This window comes from Podarcis liolepis, assembly GCF_965112155.1.
Source record: "Podarcis liolepis genome assembly, chromosome: 2".
Lineage (NCBI taxonomy): Eukaryota > Metazoa > Chordata > Lepidosauria > Squamata > Lacertidae > Podarcis > Podarcis liolepis.
The window spans coordinates 53,940,588-53,958,827 of NC_139555.1; the positions used below are offsets into that span (position 1 = coordinate 53,940,588).

General features: G+C 40.3%; 1 protein-coding gene across 4 annotated transcripts in view; it reads right to left on the minus strand.

Annotated features, from left to right (window-relative positions):
• RBM27 (RNA binding motif protein 27) overlaps window positions 1-18,240 on the minus strand; it is a 32,954-nt gene that overhangs the window by 5,689 nt on the left and 9,025 nt on the right. For 2 of the 4 annotated variants that reach the window (XM_083487794.1, XM_083487796.1), the window contains exons 5-18: window positions 17,869-18,080; window positions 16,939-17,199; window positions 16,487-16,717; window positions 11,905-12,039; window positions 10,640-10,789; window positions 9,245-9,392; window positions 7,898-8,048; window positions 6,101-6,367; window positions 5,847-5,984; window positions 4,163-4,285; window positions 3,255-3,329; window positions 2,915-3,079; window positions 1,061-1,165; window positions 767-958 (exon numbers count right to left, since the gene is read on the minus strand). In XM_083487794.1, the coding sequence (XP_083343920.1) occupies window positions 767-958; window positions 1,061-1,165; window positions 2,915-3,079; window positions 3,255-3,329; window positions 4,163-4,285; window positions 5,847-5,984; window positions 6,101-6,367; window positions 7,898-8,048; window positions 9,245-9,392; window positions 10,640-10,789; window positions 11,905-12,039; window positions 16,487-16,717; window positions 16,939-17,199; window positions 17,869-18,080 (2,353 nt within the window). Of the gene's footprint in view, window positions 1-766; window positions 959-1,060; window positions 1,166-2,914; window positions 3,080-3,254; window positions 3,330-4,162; window positions 4,286-5,846; window positions 5,985-6,100; window positions 6,368-7,897; window positions 8,049-9,244; window positions 9,393-10,639; window positions 10,790-11,904; window positions 12,061-16,486; window positions 16,718-16,938; window positions 17,200-17,868; window positions 18,081-18,240 lie in introns of all 4 variants that reach the window. The other 2 variants (XM_083487793.1, XM_083487795.1) reach the window with 1 other exon arrangement.

Here is an 18,240-nt window from a genome sequence, read left to right on the forward strand (position 1 = left end):
TGTCTATATGTAAAGAAAGGGTTAAAATTGTGGCATGAAAACTGGCTGGACCAGTTTGCTTCAGGAGTAAAAAATAAGTTAACCTCAAGTAACTCAAAGGTTGACTAATATATAAAGGTATCCAAAGCAGCTTTAGACCCATGACAGTTCCACTAAAAGGCATTAAAAACATGACTTGGACCATGTCGTGACTTGTCTGCGTAAGTAGCTTCCCAAAGATCAGAAATCTTAGAAGGAGGAGGTGGAAGTGGAAGTTACAGCTCGATATTCCTTGAGAGGGTCGATTTCCTTTAGAAGTAAGCTAAATGCAGGTGGATATGTGATGCCATTCCATTTCTAATTTCAACTAGGAAGCAGACAAGATTAACCACAAAAGCAACTAACGCTATACTCAAAATGAAGGAAGCTAAGTTTCAGGGCAGGGATCAGCAAACTTTTTCAGCAGGGGGCCGGTCCACTGTCCCTCAGACCTTGTGGGGGGCTGGACTATATTTTTTTGGGGGGGGGGGAATGAACAAATTTCTATGCCCCATAAATAACTCAGAGATGCATTTTAAATAAAAGGGCACATTCTACTCATGTAAAAACACGCTGATTCCCGGACCGTCCACAGGCCAGATTTAGAAGGTGATTGGGCCAGATCTGGCCCCCGGGCCTTAGTTTGCCTACCCATGTTTTAGGGCAATAATAGCTTTATACTATTCTAGAATAGAGTACAGAAACCAGAACAATTTAATCTAATTTTAGTTACAAATTGCTGACTTACCGCAAAGTGCTGCAGCAACTCATCTTTCTCCTCTTCCACAAAGCCACCAATGGTTATTGCTTTGGGACGGTGGTCTACCACCATATGATTCACTGTACCTCTCCCTCTCCCTCCCCGACCTCGTCCTCGTCCTCTGCTTTGAGAAGGCATCGATTTTCCACGACCAGCGGGCAAGATACCTAAACGGGCAGCCTACAGACAAAAGGAATACACTTTATCTTCCATGAACATTGTAACAGGTTTCATGTATAATATACAGCACAATTAAGATAGTATATAACTTTGAAAACTTACCTCCACCTGTAACTGGGTGAGCTTTTTCCTTAATTCTGTTGTATCTTCCCCGGAAGACAGCCTTTTATGAAAGTCTAGCTCTGCATCCAAAAGTTCCTTCTGTGCCTTTAAAAGGGAATTGGGGATGGGGGGGGGAGAGCAAAAAGCAAGTTTGTTTGCATTTTATTCCATTTATCTCCATACCAAGGTGTGTTAAGATGCTACCTCTTGGGTTTCAATTCTTCTCACCCACTATTTAAGGGCTTAGAGCCTTCAGGGTAAAAACAAATACTTGCAAGCTCCCTTGGGCATCTTTTTGGAACTACAAGCAAGGGATATAAAATGTGATAAATAAAATATTTTAAGGTACGCTTTGACAGTTATAAAACACTTATTCCCCAGCGTTGACACTAGCTGTGAGTCGCATGTGACCCCTAGAGGTGATTGGGCAAACTGCAGTCTCTCGTTAGAAAATCTGAAGATCCCGAATACTTATGGCTGCAGAAACAGGTTTGAGAAGTTGATAGCGGAATAAAAAAGCAAAGTTTTAGAAACAAAACTGAACAGATTTGTAACATTTCAATTTCACTGTGTTTACACTGCTCCTGATATTTAAGAATAAATATCAACATTTTCCCATGGGCTGGCTGACTCAGGCCTTTTATGTTAACAGCTTCAGAATTAAAAACTTCAACAAGTTAATCAATACAGCTTGCCATTTGCTATGAAAATGGAAAGGAGGTGCAAGTTAAATGCACCAAAAATGCACATTCTTGGTCATGAGCTACTTCCATTGTTCATCTCAACGATGAACATGGCATGCTTTCGCAGAGCAGTAACTTCTTGGGATGCTGCCCAAAAGCGTATTGCAGATACATTGATTAGCATCGATGTGTCATTAAATCCCAATTTCCTGACCAGCAACAACTAAGCCAGCTCTGGGAACTTCGTGTGTGTGTGTGTGTGTGTGTAGGCTCTTGCTGGCCTTTGCTCAGAAATAAAAGCACTGTGGGCAACGGGACAACATTTAAGGTGAACATCCCTTTAGGGGAAGTGTGGACATTCTTTGTTTTTATTAGTTATGGATCCTCTTCTCTGAGTGAGGGGAAGGGAAGAGTGTTGGGTAGAGTATCTGTGTGCGAGAGGCAGGCCAATTTCATTATACACTAAGTTTCTGGGGTCATCTTACAGCTTTAATAGGAGTCAGGGATGAGAAACCAGACAGAAGGAGGTGACTGAAACCATCTACTGTGGTTCCCTGTGAGGATTAATAGAAGTGGTATAATTTCACATATAGATAGATAGAAGATAGAAGTGATATATTGCATGGAAGGGGTTCCACATTTTGAAGGGGCTGTTGGCAGGACATGCATGGTTCATGATTGTATGCTGGTGGAAGCCTTCTCAACACGTAAGGGACCATGACCAGAAACCTGTCAAGGCACAGACGCAGCCAGTTGCCCCTTCAACACCTGGATGTCTCTTTATGAGGATAATGCATGAAAAGGTTGTATGATCAATGCTTAACAAATACCCTCATGCTGGCTTTAATATAGGGAGATAAGTTTCCCGGAGGCACCAATTAGTACAGTGGTACCTCGGGTTACATAAACTTCAGGTTACATACGCTTCAGGTTACAGACTCCGCTAACCCAGAAATATTACCTCGGGTTAAGAACTTTGCTTCAGGATGAGAACAGAAATCGTGCAGCGGTGGCGCAGCGGCAGCAGGAGGCCCCAGTAGCTAAAGTGGTGCTTTAGGTTAAGAACAGTTTCAGGTTAAGAACAGACCTCCAGAACGAATTAAGTTCTTAACCTGAGGTACCACTGTAGTAGCTTCTGAAATGAAAACAGCTGTGTGTGAAGAGGACCTACCTCTGTTTTTGACTTCTGTTTTGATGCTGTAGAACTGGCAGATGAAGTTTTCAACTCATCTTTCAACTGAGAGATTTTTCCTGTTAGCTCTTTCAGTGTCTTCATTATATCTGCTCTTTCCTCTGGTTTTGTGGCCTTATTCTTTTCCAATTTTGATATTAACATCTATGAAAGTTAAAATAAAGAGGTGATGCAAGATTGAAAATACTTCATCCTCCACACTAGATAGAAAAGCATGCACCCTTAAAATGCTAACCAGGGGATACTCTGCTACTAAAAATTAAAATTAGACACAACCAAAGTTAATGGCGAAGTTAAATGGAAAAAAAGCCAAGCATACCTTCTGACATTCTATTTGTTTCTCTAACATTTCTTGCTTTTTCTTCCTCATGTCTTGCTGCAGCTTCATTGCCTCCTAATCAAGAATAAAATGCTTTTAGTGAGCTATATGGCACATCCTAATAACAACGGCTAGAAGAAAACGGATTTAAACCACAATGTTAGGCAATATCATGAACCATTTAAATGTAAACATGATTCCACCAACTGCAGCATTAGAGTTTACAAGAGAACATAGCTATCTTCAGTTACAGATGCAAGTTGTGCTGTTGGTAGTTAGCAGAGTGGACAGATCCTGGCTGCATTCATGGCTCCTGGAAAGCTGTTGCAATAAGCAATATCAAATAAATGTCTTTGGGCAAAATTCAGATTATGTTACATATTCAGACTATTAGTCCTATCACTATGCCTAGAGTTTCTATTCTTTCACACAGCACCCCAACTGCAGCTATTCTATGCTGAATTACATGATGCTTTTGCCTTGCGGAAGGCTGAAAGCCTGTTTTGTGCTTGTAAAATGTGTAATCTCATGTGGGATTGGAGAAGATAAAAAAGCAATGAAAGTCTTGCTGTGCATGCACAAATCTTGGATAGCTGCTGTAGAGTTCAGACAAACCAACTAACATGTAACAATTCAAGGTTGACTGAAGACCCCCCACCCCTTGCCAACCAAAAGTTTGGCTATTAGCTCAAAAATGAATATCCCTTTAACACAAAAATATTGAATTACATTTCAAAAGCCAAGGCTCGTCACACTCAGGTCCGAATCGTCAAAGAAAAGGAATTTCCCATCTCCTGAATTCCAATCAGAACTAGGGGTAGGACTAACAGGAAAACATGTCACACACTGAACCCCATTTTAAAAACTCATGGCTATGAAATATATTTAAATAATATGCAAACAGTTACCTGTTTCTTTTTAAAAACTTCTTGGACATCATGAGATTTATTTCCTGTACCAGGCTTTATAGATGTCTTCAAATTGGAGGAACTGTAAACCATCTTTGAATGGCCAATTGAAGTGGGAAACATCTGAAAGCAGCAATATATTTTATGATGACATGTGCTGTGGCAAGATGAAGCTTTGTGCAAGCAACTTACTTATGCTGCTTAGAAACCATCTGTTCATAGATGAAACCAAACTATAAGCTATCTCTCTGTGATATTTTAAGGATTGTGTGGGGATGAAGTAAAGACTCTTACCAGTAACAAACAGACTGAAGGATAGTAGGAGAATTTTGTCCTTAGGGTTTCAAAGATCTGGAACTAACCTGGCAGATATAAATTTCAAAACTAACCCTATTATCATGAAGGGGAAGACTCCACACAACATCACTCTAAAGAGAAAGGGGATATGTAAGATCTTTTGAATGAGAATTTCCCCCAACTCTCTTAATTGCAGTATCTGCTCCTTAATTGTACTGATTACATATTAAATAGGTAGAGTTAACAAGAATTAGTTTCATTTTATAAAATACTTACTATAGTTTAAAGAAAATGTACTTTAAAATTTTCCTGGCAATAGTTGAGAATTTTCTCAATTTTGCCGATATGATTATGCCTTCACTATCCTGTTTCTTCAGATGTTACAGATCAGTCTACAACTACTGAACTGAGCTTTCACTCTTCTCCCCTGACTTTTTTTCTAACTCTGTTGTCACCTGGAAGGTCCCCCAAACCAATCATGTCTTTAAGGCATGAAAGCTGAAATCTTTTAACGAAGGTGAAAAAATTGAGGTTGTTTCTTGAGTTAGCACTGAGCCAGATTATCTCTGTGAATCTGCTTTTCTTGATCAACCTGCGACCACTCTGCAGCCCACAAAACACTTGCCTTTACACAGCAGACCTTTTAAGGGTGAGACGTTTCTAGTCCTTTTTTGAGTGGGGGATAGCGTGGGATATCCCCCCCCCCCGCCCAAATATCACTAGTGACTCTGCAGAAAGAGTGGACTAGTGGATTTGAGGGCTTCTCTGAAAGCTGTAGTAAGACTTCTTAATGTGTTGGCCCTAGCAGGAAATGGTACAATTTGGGCTCTGTTGGACACTGCATAAAATCTTGGACTAGACAGAGAACCCTGCTCAATAGCTGGAGATTTATCTAAAGAAGTAGCTGGAGGAAGACAGTTATGATTGTTTCAAACATGACCCCTATCTGCTCTGGATTTCCCCCCTATCCTCTTTAACAGATTTGGTGATGACACAAGAAGCACAAACCCGGGGGGTGGGGGGAGTTCTGTTGAGCAAACAAAAATTGCTGTGCTCATGCAATTACATTATTTAGTTAAATACCACCCCATGATTCTTAGTTCTGGGAGAGAGGGTTGGTGAGCTTGAAACCTGCGAGGCAGATCTCACTAAGGCACATCATCTGGCCTAGCCATATCCACTGATAGTAGGGTGGTGGGCATACAGTGGTGGTGCATTGGGTTGCAAAGGACACAGTTTATTCATTTTCCTGTTGGATGCTGAATCATGATTAAGTTCAATACAGCAAGGTGAACACCCTTGACAGAACCAGGCAAACCTTAACATCCTAACCATGTTAAAGAAAAGATGTATGAATTTATGATTCATAATACACACTCTCCTTTACCTGAGCATCTTCTGAAGAACTAGACTGGTTAAGCAATAAATGTTGAGCGTCTGGCTGATTTCCACCAGGTGCTCCAAGACGATGTTTAATTGGGGCCTTATTGATGACGTAAGCACCTGATGTCAGTGGCTTTGTTACCTGCATTGTGCATATAACATTGAAAAATTAGCTTTTTAATTTTGAAAACAGACCCACAGTTCTCTAAAGAGCTAAGGAAAAAGAAAAGTGATCCGGTTTATACAATGGCACTATACCTTTGCCATACTGCTGTGCATTGTTACGGCTGGAGGCTGTGGCAGCATTTGTTGCTGCAGGTGAAGCGGGTGATGAAGAGGTGGTGGCGCCTGCTGCTGCTGCTGCTGGGATAGTGGCAATGGCTGCTGCTCATTGTTTTCTCGGTGCCATAGCACTCGTATAAACCGATTGTTCAACACTGCCTCTGTGCTAGAAATAGCTTTTCTCGCTTCATCATTTGTTAAGTACTGAATTAGAGCAGCTTCAGGATCACTCTTGAAGGCAACCTAAGAAAACATGAGGCAACATTACATAACAATACTATACTACATTTTAAAAAGCACCCAAGGTATAATGCTTCAGTTTAAAAGGTTTTACTCCCTAATCCAAAAAGAGATGGATAGTGAACTGTGTATATATAGTATGTATCTGAGTCCCTTCTATGGAAGTTGCCAATCAAACCATTTTGGACTCACAGCTGTCCATGGAGGCGCAGGTCAATTCTGTGTCCAGGGCAGCTGTCTACCAGCTCCATCTGGTACACAGGCTGAGATCCTACCTGCCTGCGGACTGTCTCGCCAGAGTGGTGCATGCTCTAGTTATCTCCCGCTTGGACTACCACAATGCGCTCTATGTGGGACTACCTTTGAAGATGACCCGGAAACTACAACTAATTCAGAATGCAGCAGCTAGACTAGTGACTGGAAGTCGCCACCAAGACCATATAACAACAGTCCTGAAGGGCCTACATTGGCTCCCAGTATGTTTCTGAGCACAATTCAAAGTGTTGGTGCTGACATTTAAAGCCCAGAACGGTTTCGGTCCAGTATACCTGAAGGAGTGTCTCCACCCCATTGTTCAGTCCGGACACGGAGGTCTAGCTCCGAGGGCCTTCTGGCGGTTCCTTCACTTCACTGAGAAGTGAGGTTACAGGGAACCAGGCAGAGGGCCTTCTGGGTAGGAACACCCTCTCATCAGATGTCAAGGAAATACAGTGGTACCTCGGGTTACATATGCTTCAGGTTACATACGCTTCAGGTTACACACTCCGCTAACCCAGAAATAGTACCTTGGGTTAAGAACTTTGCTTCAGGATGAGAACAGAAATCATGCTCCGGTGGCGCAGCGGCAGCAGGAGGCCCCATTAGCTAAAGTGGTGCTTCAAGTTAAGAACAGTTTCAGGTTAAGTACGGACCTCCGGAACGAATTAAGTACTTAACCAGAGGTACCACTGTAAACAACTATCTGACTTTTAGAAGACATCTGAAGACAGCCCTGTATCAGGAAATTTTTAATGTCTGATGTTTTACAATTTTTATATGTGCTGTAAGCCACCCAGAATGGCTGGGGAAACCCATCCAAATGGGTGGGGTATAAATATTTATTAATTATTATTATTATTATATATATGGTTCTACAAGCTATTGAATTGTAAGGTGTACTTAGTTTTTCACACATGACTTTTCCATTTTGGCTTTATTTCTGTTAAATGAATCATGACACAGTGTAATATGTCATGTGTTGTTGTTCATCTGAGGTTGTATTTACCTAATTTTAAGACCTTCTAAGGAATAGATGACTGTTATTAGGTCTTCATACGTAAAACCAAAGAATTCAAAGAGGGTGCACTTTTTTTTCTCATGACTGTATCATTGCCAAGTGGTTCTTCAAGCAAGACTCTAAATTAGATTTATTTACTCTACCAGAGAATAATGCAGTATTGAACAAAGTGGAATATATAGACTAGTCCCAGAAACTTCCTGTCCCTCTTTACATTGCTGTATTACTAACCACAAGTGGCATATTATTGGTTTTACCTGAATGTTGACAATTGTTCCAAATTTGCTGAAATGTTCATTAAGTTGAGTAATATTGTTTAGCTCTGGTGGTATTTTACGAACTTCCAATTTGGTGTTTGTATACTGGTTCTTCTTCAGGAATCCTGGCTTATTCTGGTTATTAGTTTGTCTGAAGAGAAAAAAGATGGATTGACTCTTAACATTAACAAAATTACATTTAAATGTAAATACGATTCCCCTTTTATTGCCTATAACCATAATGGCTACCTTGCTGTGCTAAACCAATACCCACTAAGCCAAGCACTGTCTTTAAAAAAGACCTGTCAGATACCCCAGGAAGCTCAGAAGCCAAGTAATCTACCACTGTGTTCCCAGCTTCAAGTAGTTCTCTAACTATCAGGTCTAACAGTCACAGATAGCTATTGTCTTGACTATGAATGCTATACATTGACTGTGTTATATGAAACTTTACTTCCTTTTTCATTAAAGTATTTCAACTAGTATCCATATTAAGTTCCAGTCATTTCACACAATGACAGAGGGTTACATTGGGATGCAAAGAAATATGATTAATTCCTTGACCAACACATACTCATTAGATAGTTCTGGTCAAATCACTATCTTTGAGGCACACTACACTTTATTGTCAGACTAAATTCACATGTTTAAAGGAAACCATTACATCTACAGAGTTGTGTCTAACCACCAAGGAGGACTTCTAATCACACGAGGATACAGGCTCACTGTTACATGGGTTTGCCGACAAGCATTTGGACTTCAAATGCTATGGCATTCACTGCACTGACATGATGAACAAGCCGTTAACAAAGATTACGAAGGTGAAGCAGATGTTCCTCTAACCTGCCTCACAATGCTGTTTTGGGAATAAAATAAGTAAGATTTTAAATTTACAGCAGCCTGTCCTGACTCTGGGGAATGAAATGAAAATGACTCAACTATGTTGTCAATATCTGGACATGGAAGTCAAAGAGCTTATCACTGGAAGCCTTCCTCAGCATGGTGCCCTTCAACACCTATCAGTTTCAACCACCATTAACAATGGGCAGGTTTGGTGAGAGCTACAGTCATAATGTCTGGAGGACACCAGGTTGGGGAAGACTGACATTCCAGAAAACAAGGTTGATTGTTGTTAAATTGCAGTGAGACTTTTTTGTATAGTGACTAACAAACACAATCTATTCTTTGCAACATTATCTTTGCAATGTATTCTTTGCAACACACAAGAGGAATTATTCACCAATTCTCATAAAAGAGTCTCATAAGTCAAACCAAATAATTTTCAAATGAACTGAATGGGGCTCATTTTCATTCTGCCTGTTCTCTATAGACACAGAAAATTCTTACTTTCCAATCCAGGGTTTCTTTGGAGATGGCCCTTCTACAGTGTTTGAAACCCGCTTCCTGTTGTCTGGCTCAAGCACCACTCTGGATACATTACTGCTGTTACTTGCAATGCCAATTGGAGGTTCAGTCTGGATGATAATATTAGCACCTGGAAAGAAAGCAAAGGATTGTATGCTTGCAATGAAGTGGGAGCAAATTGTATTTATAAAATGGTGAAGTGCAAACATGTATAAAACATTTTCCCAAAGGGCTCATAGCTATACTGTCTACAATGCATAGACTTTGCTAAGAAATATATACAATGCTGAAATGTATAGGATGCTGCAAGCTCAGGGTTTCTGAGAACAAAAAATGCCAATAAATTGGACGAAATTAAAGATACTCAGGGATGCAGGTGGCGCTGTGGGTTAAACCACAGAGCCTAGGACTTGTCAATCAGAAGGTCGGCGGTTCGAATCCCCGCGACGGGGTGAGCTCCTGTTGCTCGGTCCCTGCTCCTGCCAACCTAGCAGTTTGAAAGCATGTCAAAGTGCAAGTAGATAAATAGGTACCGCTCCGGCGGGAAAGTAAACGGCGTTTCCATGTGCTGCTTTGGTTCGCCAGAAGCGGCTTAGTCATGCTGGCCACATGCTGTACGCCGGCTCCCTTAGCCAATAAAGCAAGATGAGTGCCGCAACCCCAGAGTCGGTCACGACTGGACCTAATGGTCAGGGGTCCCCTTTACCCCTTAAAGATGCTCAGACCAAGTACCACCTGCACATTAAGTTGGGTACAATTCAAAAATCAGGAACACAGGAAGATGCCTTATACCAAAACCAGACCATTTGTCCACCTGGCTCAGAATTGTCTATACTGATTGGCAGCAAGGTCCAGTTCTAGACAGTGAACTGGGGATACAGAGCAGGTGCTCTACCACTAAGCTACCAACCTTCTTCTAAGTATGCATATGAAAAGTGTACATTGGATATGAATATAAGCAGATCAGGTGTCCATGAATATGAACCACTGTGGGGATTTGGGTTTCTCGGGCTTATTTTACATACAATTATAGCACTTTCTTATGAAGGGATCTCAGGGAAGATATATCTATTATTAGGCACAAACTGCATTTTAGTGCAAATATGGAAAAACTCATGCAGGAGAATCTGGATCTGATTCCAGACTACAACACACTGAACAGCACTAGTTGTAAAGATACTAGTGATCATTGCTTGCCACTCTTCAAATTGTACATTAAAGAAAGGGAAGGAAAATACAAATTAGACATGAGGGAAAGAAATCACTGCACACAGAAAATGACAGCACTGTCATTTGCTATGAATGCCAAAGTCTGTAATGCTCCCTTGCTAAGTATTCAGACTTTGAGGGTTTGGGTTTCAGGAAACAACATCTCACCTCTTGGATTTGTATCCATCTCACCAGATGTTAGGCCAATAAGATTTGGACGCTGCATTGGTGTCCTTGAAAAGAACTGTCGATACTGAGATCTACCAGTACTGGTAATACTAGGAGCCTCTGGATTGTAGCCATCTGGTTCATACGTATCTTTTGTGAAAGAAAAATATAGATTTCTGATTCATTTAAAAAAATCTTATGTGAGCAATATTATGCATTTGCTCAAGCAGAAGTGCTTTTTCACATTTTAATATTTTTAACATCTGTTTGTTTTAAAGTAGGGTTGTAAAACTTTCTTGATTTTACTGTTTTGTCTTGTGTAAACAACATTGAGATTTTTTTTACATTCAAGCAGTGTGTAATTTTTATGAAATTAAAAAAATATTGCACATAATTCACATGTACAATATATTTATATATAAACGTGTTCAATTTGAGCTATGTAAATATGGCAGGAACCCTGCAACATGCATGTCATAACACAATTTTAAAATATTATTATTACTGTTTTGTTGCTTTACTCACAAAGGTGACCCAAAGGGACTTACAACACAGTATAACAACACACTAATTAGACACCAGTCAGGCTTGCAAAAATTAATCCCACCCCTTTCCCCTTTATGTTGGAAGGATTGTGGAAAACTTGGTTCATTTATTCATGTTTGGTGAGAATGCCCCTATATTGAAAACTTTTGGAACAGAGTATTCTTCATTATATCCGCAATTACAAGCCAACCTTATTCTCCAAATCCAGCCTTAGCCCTGCTATCTTTGGAAAATAGACGGGCTCTACCCTGCACCAGAGAGAACTAATAGGCTTCTTAGTGACTGCAGCATGATTAAGAAAATGGAAGAACCAGGCTGAAATACCCATGAACACATGGGAAAATAATATCTGGGATGCAGCAATGTCTGGGCAGCTCACCAGACGCAGGAGGGCAATAAAGGCATAACAAAGAGATACCTTCCAAGAAAAGTGGACCTCTTTATTTAACCAAAATCAACTGCTCAATCTTCTCAGGGGAGAGGTTACGTTAAGTTATATGTTTGAACATTTAATGTGTAAGCTTATGTCTAAAGTCAATGGATAGAACCACCACCATTTGATGTACTGCTGGATAAAAACCAATAAAAATTGTTGTCCTTTTTTTTATTTAAATGATGCTTATTAAAGAAATGAGACCCCGCTATTTCAGATGTGCAGTGTAAACAACATCACAAGTACTGGTAGAACACAAGAGAAGTGGAAATCTTTATTTCCTTACGTTCTGATACTGAATATAGTAGGTTTTGGGGTAGTGGAGGAGGTAGTCTAGCTCCCACTGGTGCAAGGCTGGGCACTGTAGTTGTTCCTGGCTGGTCACGGCTGTTAATCAAACTTGCCTGTGATAAAGGTGGCCCTGGAATGAAACATAAACATTCTAAAAAGCTAATTATGTTTTTTCATGCTTTACCACATTACAAAATATGGCTCTTCTTTTGAGGAGCTCAAAGCTAAATACTAATTTGTGTCCTGATTTTATATTGTCTGACCTTAGTTCCCTTACCTCTGGCCAGCACTTTGCTGCCAACTTCATTCATTCATTCAGCTGCTCTGACCATGTGGTGAGCCTCCTTACATCCCTATAACTGGCTTTCTGTCTGCTCCCGTCTCCAGCATAAGCTCCTCATTCTTAGCCTCAAAGCCCTCTGACTTTTTGCCTGCAAAGTGTGTTCCAAAAGAGTTTTGCCACAATCTATTTGTTCATAATATACTAATATAACCCTACCAACAACCTTCATGATTTCAGCTTCACCAGCCTCAGCTGGGCTAAATTAATCTCTCTTTAATGACCTCACCCTCTCTCTGTCTCCTATGAACAAGACCCTCTCTCTTAAAACAGCTGTGTGAATTCATGTGAGTGTAGGATGGTCCCATACTCCGTTGGTTCTGGCCCAACCCAGCTTTGTTTTGGTACCACCTCCTGCTGGTATGAAGTCCCCAGATGGGCTGGCAATAAAGAAATGCAGCTGAGGATTGAAAAGGTTTGCCACCATAGGCTTAGGACACTGGGGTTCTCCAATTTTCTACTACTAGGGCTGGAGAGGACTGACAATTGCTGAGGCCCACTAGTCACAAAATGGTAGCAGATGGAGGTAGAGTTGGACATGATTAGCTGCAATTAACAATAGCATTTTTTATTAAAACTTAATCCTATTTAGAAATTGCTAAACTCTTTGCCACTGTGATTTCCTTGTGGCATGGAGTGTTACAATTCTATTTCTTAAAGCCAGGTACACACATTGGCCTTGGAGATTACTGTGTCTTCCCATTTAAGGCAGAATTTGTTGATTCAGAAGCTCTAGGTGAAACAGACTAAACTTTATATTTTTATTCCTTCCCTCAACACCTCTCAAAATATTTTTACTCATCTCCTGCATTTTCTTCTTCTTTTCTCTTTCTACACTTTATTTAAAACTTATGCCTTTCCATTCCAAAAAAACTGATTTCTTTCATTCCTTGATCTTTCTCCATTCACCTTTTTCTCATATGACTGCTTCCTTCTCTTTCCAGATATTATTATTATTAATTATTAATTATTTATTATTATTATTATTATTATTATTATTATTAACCTTTTATGTCTCCAGTTTTCCTAAAAGACTCCTTTGGCTCTTTCACCTTCGGAAAAGGACCTCCGCCCCAGTAAGCTCTCTGTCTCCTGGCCACCTTTACTCAGCATGCAAAGTTGCTGGTGTTAGGAGGGCCCAACCACAAGGCTACAATATGGACAGGTAGTGGAGCACTGAGGCCACATAGAAGTATAGGCTTGATTGCAGACAGTTAAGCAATGTGGTATCATAGTCTTAACCTACATATTTTAATTGTATTATATTTGCATTATTTACTGCGAGTGTTTAATTTTAACCTATGTATATTTACATGATCTCTATTGCTGTATATGCTGTATATGTTCTGGTCTATTGCTGTATATGCTGTATATGTTCTGGTCTGTGACCATAATAAATTGATTCATTCATTTATAGTGAATGGCACCAAGCCTTGGTTAAAGCTACTTTTCAATAAACTGGAGAAATTATTTTTCTGTTGTAATGAACTTTCTGTGTGAGCTAGAAACAGGAAGAGCCAGCGGCATAACAATAACAATAGTAACAACTAAAACAACAACACAAACAGCAGCAGCAGCAACAACAACAACAACAACGGTGTGGTCATTCTGACCTTCCTGACAGCAAACCACATCTACTAAATATTTTCCACCTGTCCGATTACAACAATTCAGAATTTTTGCTTATTATTTCATCAACCTCAATAGAAATGTTGCAAAAAGGGTAGGACTGAAGAAAGAAAACACATTATCCTTGCTGACTGATCCAAAATAAGGGGCTCATCCTTTGCTGTGCAAGGACAGGCTTTCAACAAGTCATATACACATCTGCTGCTTGTTTAAACTGCTGGGTTCTTTTCTTATAATGGTCCATTGAAATAAACGGTCTTTGAAATAATCCCAAACTGATTTTGTTTTGCATTATAACCAATCTCTGAACAATCTTATTTTCCTGCATCCAACAGCTCTCGCACTTTTGTCTGCAGAGGATCTGCAGCTGCTGAACAAATACACAAGCCGGTCACAGCTTCAGTGAGGGTGCACACAGAAAACGTGCCCATTCTTTCCAGTGTCAAGGAAGAGCCAAATCAAGTCCACTTCAAATTCTAGCCAAATTTCTCTCACACAATTTTTTCCACAATAGCTAAAGTGGACTTTCTATGTTAAATAATGCCTCTGAATATAAAGGAATATGGGAAGCTGTCTTACACTGACTCAAGCCACTGGCCTTTCTAGGTCAGCATTATCTATATCTTTGGTCTTCAAGTGTGTGTATGTGTGTGTCAGGCCCCACTACTGCTTCACTTATCTAAGGCAGGAACAGCAGCACTATGGCCATAGAAGCAATACATTAAGAAATAGGTTCCCAAATGCTTGACTGGGTTTGCTATTTGTGGGTTTTCAGGAGCATCTGACTGGCTACTCTTGGAAATGGAATCTAAATTCTTCTAAATTTTTAATTATTCATCTGTTCTAGTGAATGCCCTAAATTATAATCCTACACACACACACACACACACACACACACTGATATTTTTCAAGTACGATACTTTGTATATCTAGCTGACCTCTCATGATGAGCTTGTACTTTGCTCAAATCTCCAAACCAGTAAATAACCAGTAAATAATTCAAAGACCTTAATTTACTCCCCTGACCCAATTTATCTCAGGATTAGTAATAAGTGACTACTGTGAATGATTTTTTTTAAAATAACTAAAACACAGCATTAGTGGACTTCCCCTTAAAAACATGCATGCAGTGGCATGTTCTCTATTTTTGGTCTGAAACTAAATTTAATCTAGCCAGTTCTTTCTACCATCTCCAATGTTTTAGAGAGAGAGAGAAAAGGAAAAGCTTTTTCATTATCCAAAGGTTTGAAAAAAGGCCCAACTCCTGAAGAGGGCTGCTAGTTCAGGCAGGTCCAAAAATAATTGCCTTTATACAATGAAGTAAATAGGGAAATGCTTTGACATTACCGTTACCTAGGTGCCCAGTCTGTCTGACACCTGGAGCGTGGCCCTTAACTCACCTCCTTTAGCATTGCTCTATAAGTGGCTATGCAAGGCAGAGGACTTCGATTAACGTGACAGAAAACACATACCTTGGTATATACCAGATATTCTTAAAAAGAGACAAACCTGCCCTTACTGCCTGGGAAAAGAGCTCCAGCTTGATGCAAATGTGTGATCTGGCACCTGATCTATCCGCCAACTGCCAACACAAGCACATGCTTCTATTTGCCCTGGCAGGAAAAAACCTTACACATCCTCAACATTACTGTCTCCACCAGTCAACAACTGTTTGCATGTCTTAAGGTCCAAGATACATTACACATTATACATTTAAGCTGCAATCCTGCACCATTATGCTGCAGTTATATACCCATGCTTGTATCCAATGGTATCACTAAGCAGAATGGGGGTGACACGAGCCCCATGGAGACATCCTGGTGGAAGTGGTCAAAAGGGAAGGAGGCATGGGACAAGGACAGGGCATTAGAGGAACTGGATCCCTGGAAGAGGTTTAGCAGCTTAGGTGTCCATCCAGTTCCGGGACGGTGGCTGTGTGGACTGACAGCAGAGTGCCTTGGACACCCCAAGCACCACATCACAGCAGACTGATGTGACCCTGGCCCTGTCTACTGTCAGGGATGAACCCTCCTGGGGTGCTGCCTGGGGAAAAATGAGACAGTGGACCAACCCCGTTGACTCTGCCTCCATCACCAAGGAAGTGGAGAGGGCTGCATGGGTGCAAACACTCAGCAGGCCCAGCTTATTCAGAGGACAGCCATCTTGTTTGCCCAGCCCCATGGCTCAACCCATTTAGGGTGTGTCAAGTGTTGAGACAAAATCTTAGTTTCTGTTTAGCCATATACCTAGACCACTGCTGCACCCGTTAACCTGAAAGCGTCATAACCTGACATATCTATCTATCTATCTATCTATCTATCTATCTATCTATCTATCTCAAACTGACCTTCACATTAAATCCTTTGGCAAAAACCTAGCTAGGAGTCCAAGCACTGGATCTACTAGAGGGTCTGGGCAGGAAGAAAGCAGTTTTCAGTTATTCCCCCTGCAGCTCCCTCACCCACCCTTAAATGTGCTCTGGAGGGTCCTTCAAACCCCAGATTCCTGTAATGCTACGTTAGAGAAATAAAGCACCATTTATGAAATGTTCTCAGCTACTGTGCCGACTGCAGTATTTTAAAGTGCTATTTTAAGGAGGAAATCTTACTTGGTATAGGAATTCTAACAGGTGGCGGCGGCCGAGGATGTACATGTGGCCCTGGCATTCTCATGTTGTGAGTTGGGCCTTGCGCAGGAGGCATAAGCATTCCAGGTGGAGGAAGTCCTGGGGGTGGTGGAGGAAATGGAATCATGCTTGGCAAAGATACCTCATCCACAACCAAGGGGTCATTTCCGTGATCATATTGACAGAGGTCACCAAGTACACAAAATCCTCTCTCTGTAAAATAAAAATAAATCACAATATAAACCATCATTAATGGTAGCTTGCCTTTATCTGATTGATTATATAGATTACATATGAATGAATTAAAATAGATTACATATAGATTTTAAGTCAAAGTCTCACTTATACTGTGTGGCTGGCAACAACAACAAAATAGTTCAAAACAGCATTCTTAATTGCAAAATCTAAGTAGAACAACCAGGAGTAACACTTACCGTCGTAATCTCGACAGCGTCTTTTTGGTGGAGCGTTTCTGCCAAACGAATTAGGAGCAGAATGATTGTTGTAGTAATTCGACCAGCTTTCTGTTGTGTTTTCAGGATGGTGAGCAGGTGCAATCACAGTAACAGCACTGGGAATACACTGTGCTCCAGAGGAATACTGTTCAGTAGAGTTAACGGAAGACAAAGCCACTGGGTTATATGAGCTCTCCATATCACTCCTTTCACATTTAAATTTGGCTCGATCTCTGTGATCTGAAAAAAAAAAATGTAATAGATTAGGTAAGTTTCTATGTTCGTCCTTCGTGCTTGGAGATTCTCTGACAGCATACAGAAAATTTAACACCATAACAAATGCGAGAAAAAAAGTATAAGCACAGCCTGGTTAATGTCTTAACAGTGTACTTAGGCTCGTTCTTGCAAGACAATGTGAATATTTGTCCTGCAACATATGCACTAACTAAACTGATTTCCTTTAGAAATAAAAAGTAAACTGTATTTTTCAAATAATTTCAATTACTTTCTTTTTTCTTGAAAGGCTATAGCAACACAAGACCTCAGTTATTTAGGGGCAGGGATCCATTAAAAGTTAAGAAAATCCAACATTTCTTCCTTACCAAAAGAAACCTAACAATATAAAGCAGCAGCTTTTACCAACAGGGAAAGTATAACAGAAGGTACTGCTCTACCAGAATACACCTGAGAACAAATTAAAAAAATATATCCCTAGATTAGGTTGCTCTCAGATCACAGCTTTTAGCCAGCTTTATAACAAGTCAGCAATCACTTCTTCTCAAAGGCAATTCTATTTGTTGAATCTGCCAGAAATTCAGGATAAAACGTTCATTAAGAAGTATGACATTTCATTAACTCCCATGAAACTCAGGTTAGATGTTACTTGGCTATAATACTTAAACGACTCACCAACATTTCTGTTTGCATCCCTTTCTTTGTTTGCCTCCTGGTCTTTGCTTCTACCTCTGCTGCGGCTACGACTTCGGCTAAGTCCTCTACTTTTACTGCGACTCTTACTTCTTCCCCTTCGCCAATCGTATTTGTCTCTATACAAATCGTTCCGTTCGTAGTATCTATCATAATCTCTCCATTTGCCATCATCTCTTTTTCTCTCTCTAGTTCTATTAAGAAAAACAACACATGCAAACAGGTGGATTTAGAAAAGCTGAAAATGCTTATGGCATCAAAACAGAACAACAGTTTTGACAGAGGGAAGTTTGTATGAAGAACTAAACGTAATTATATCCAAGTGACGTTGACATTGGAAAAAACTACAAAAAA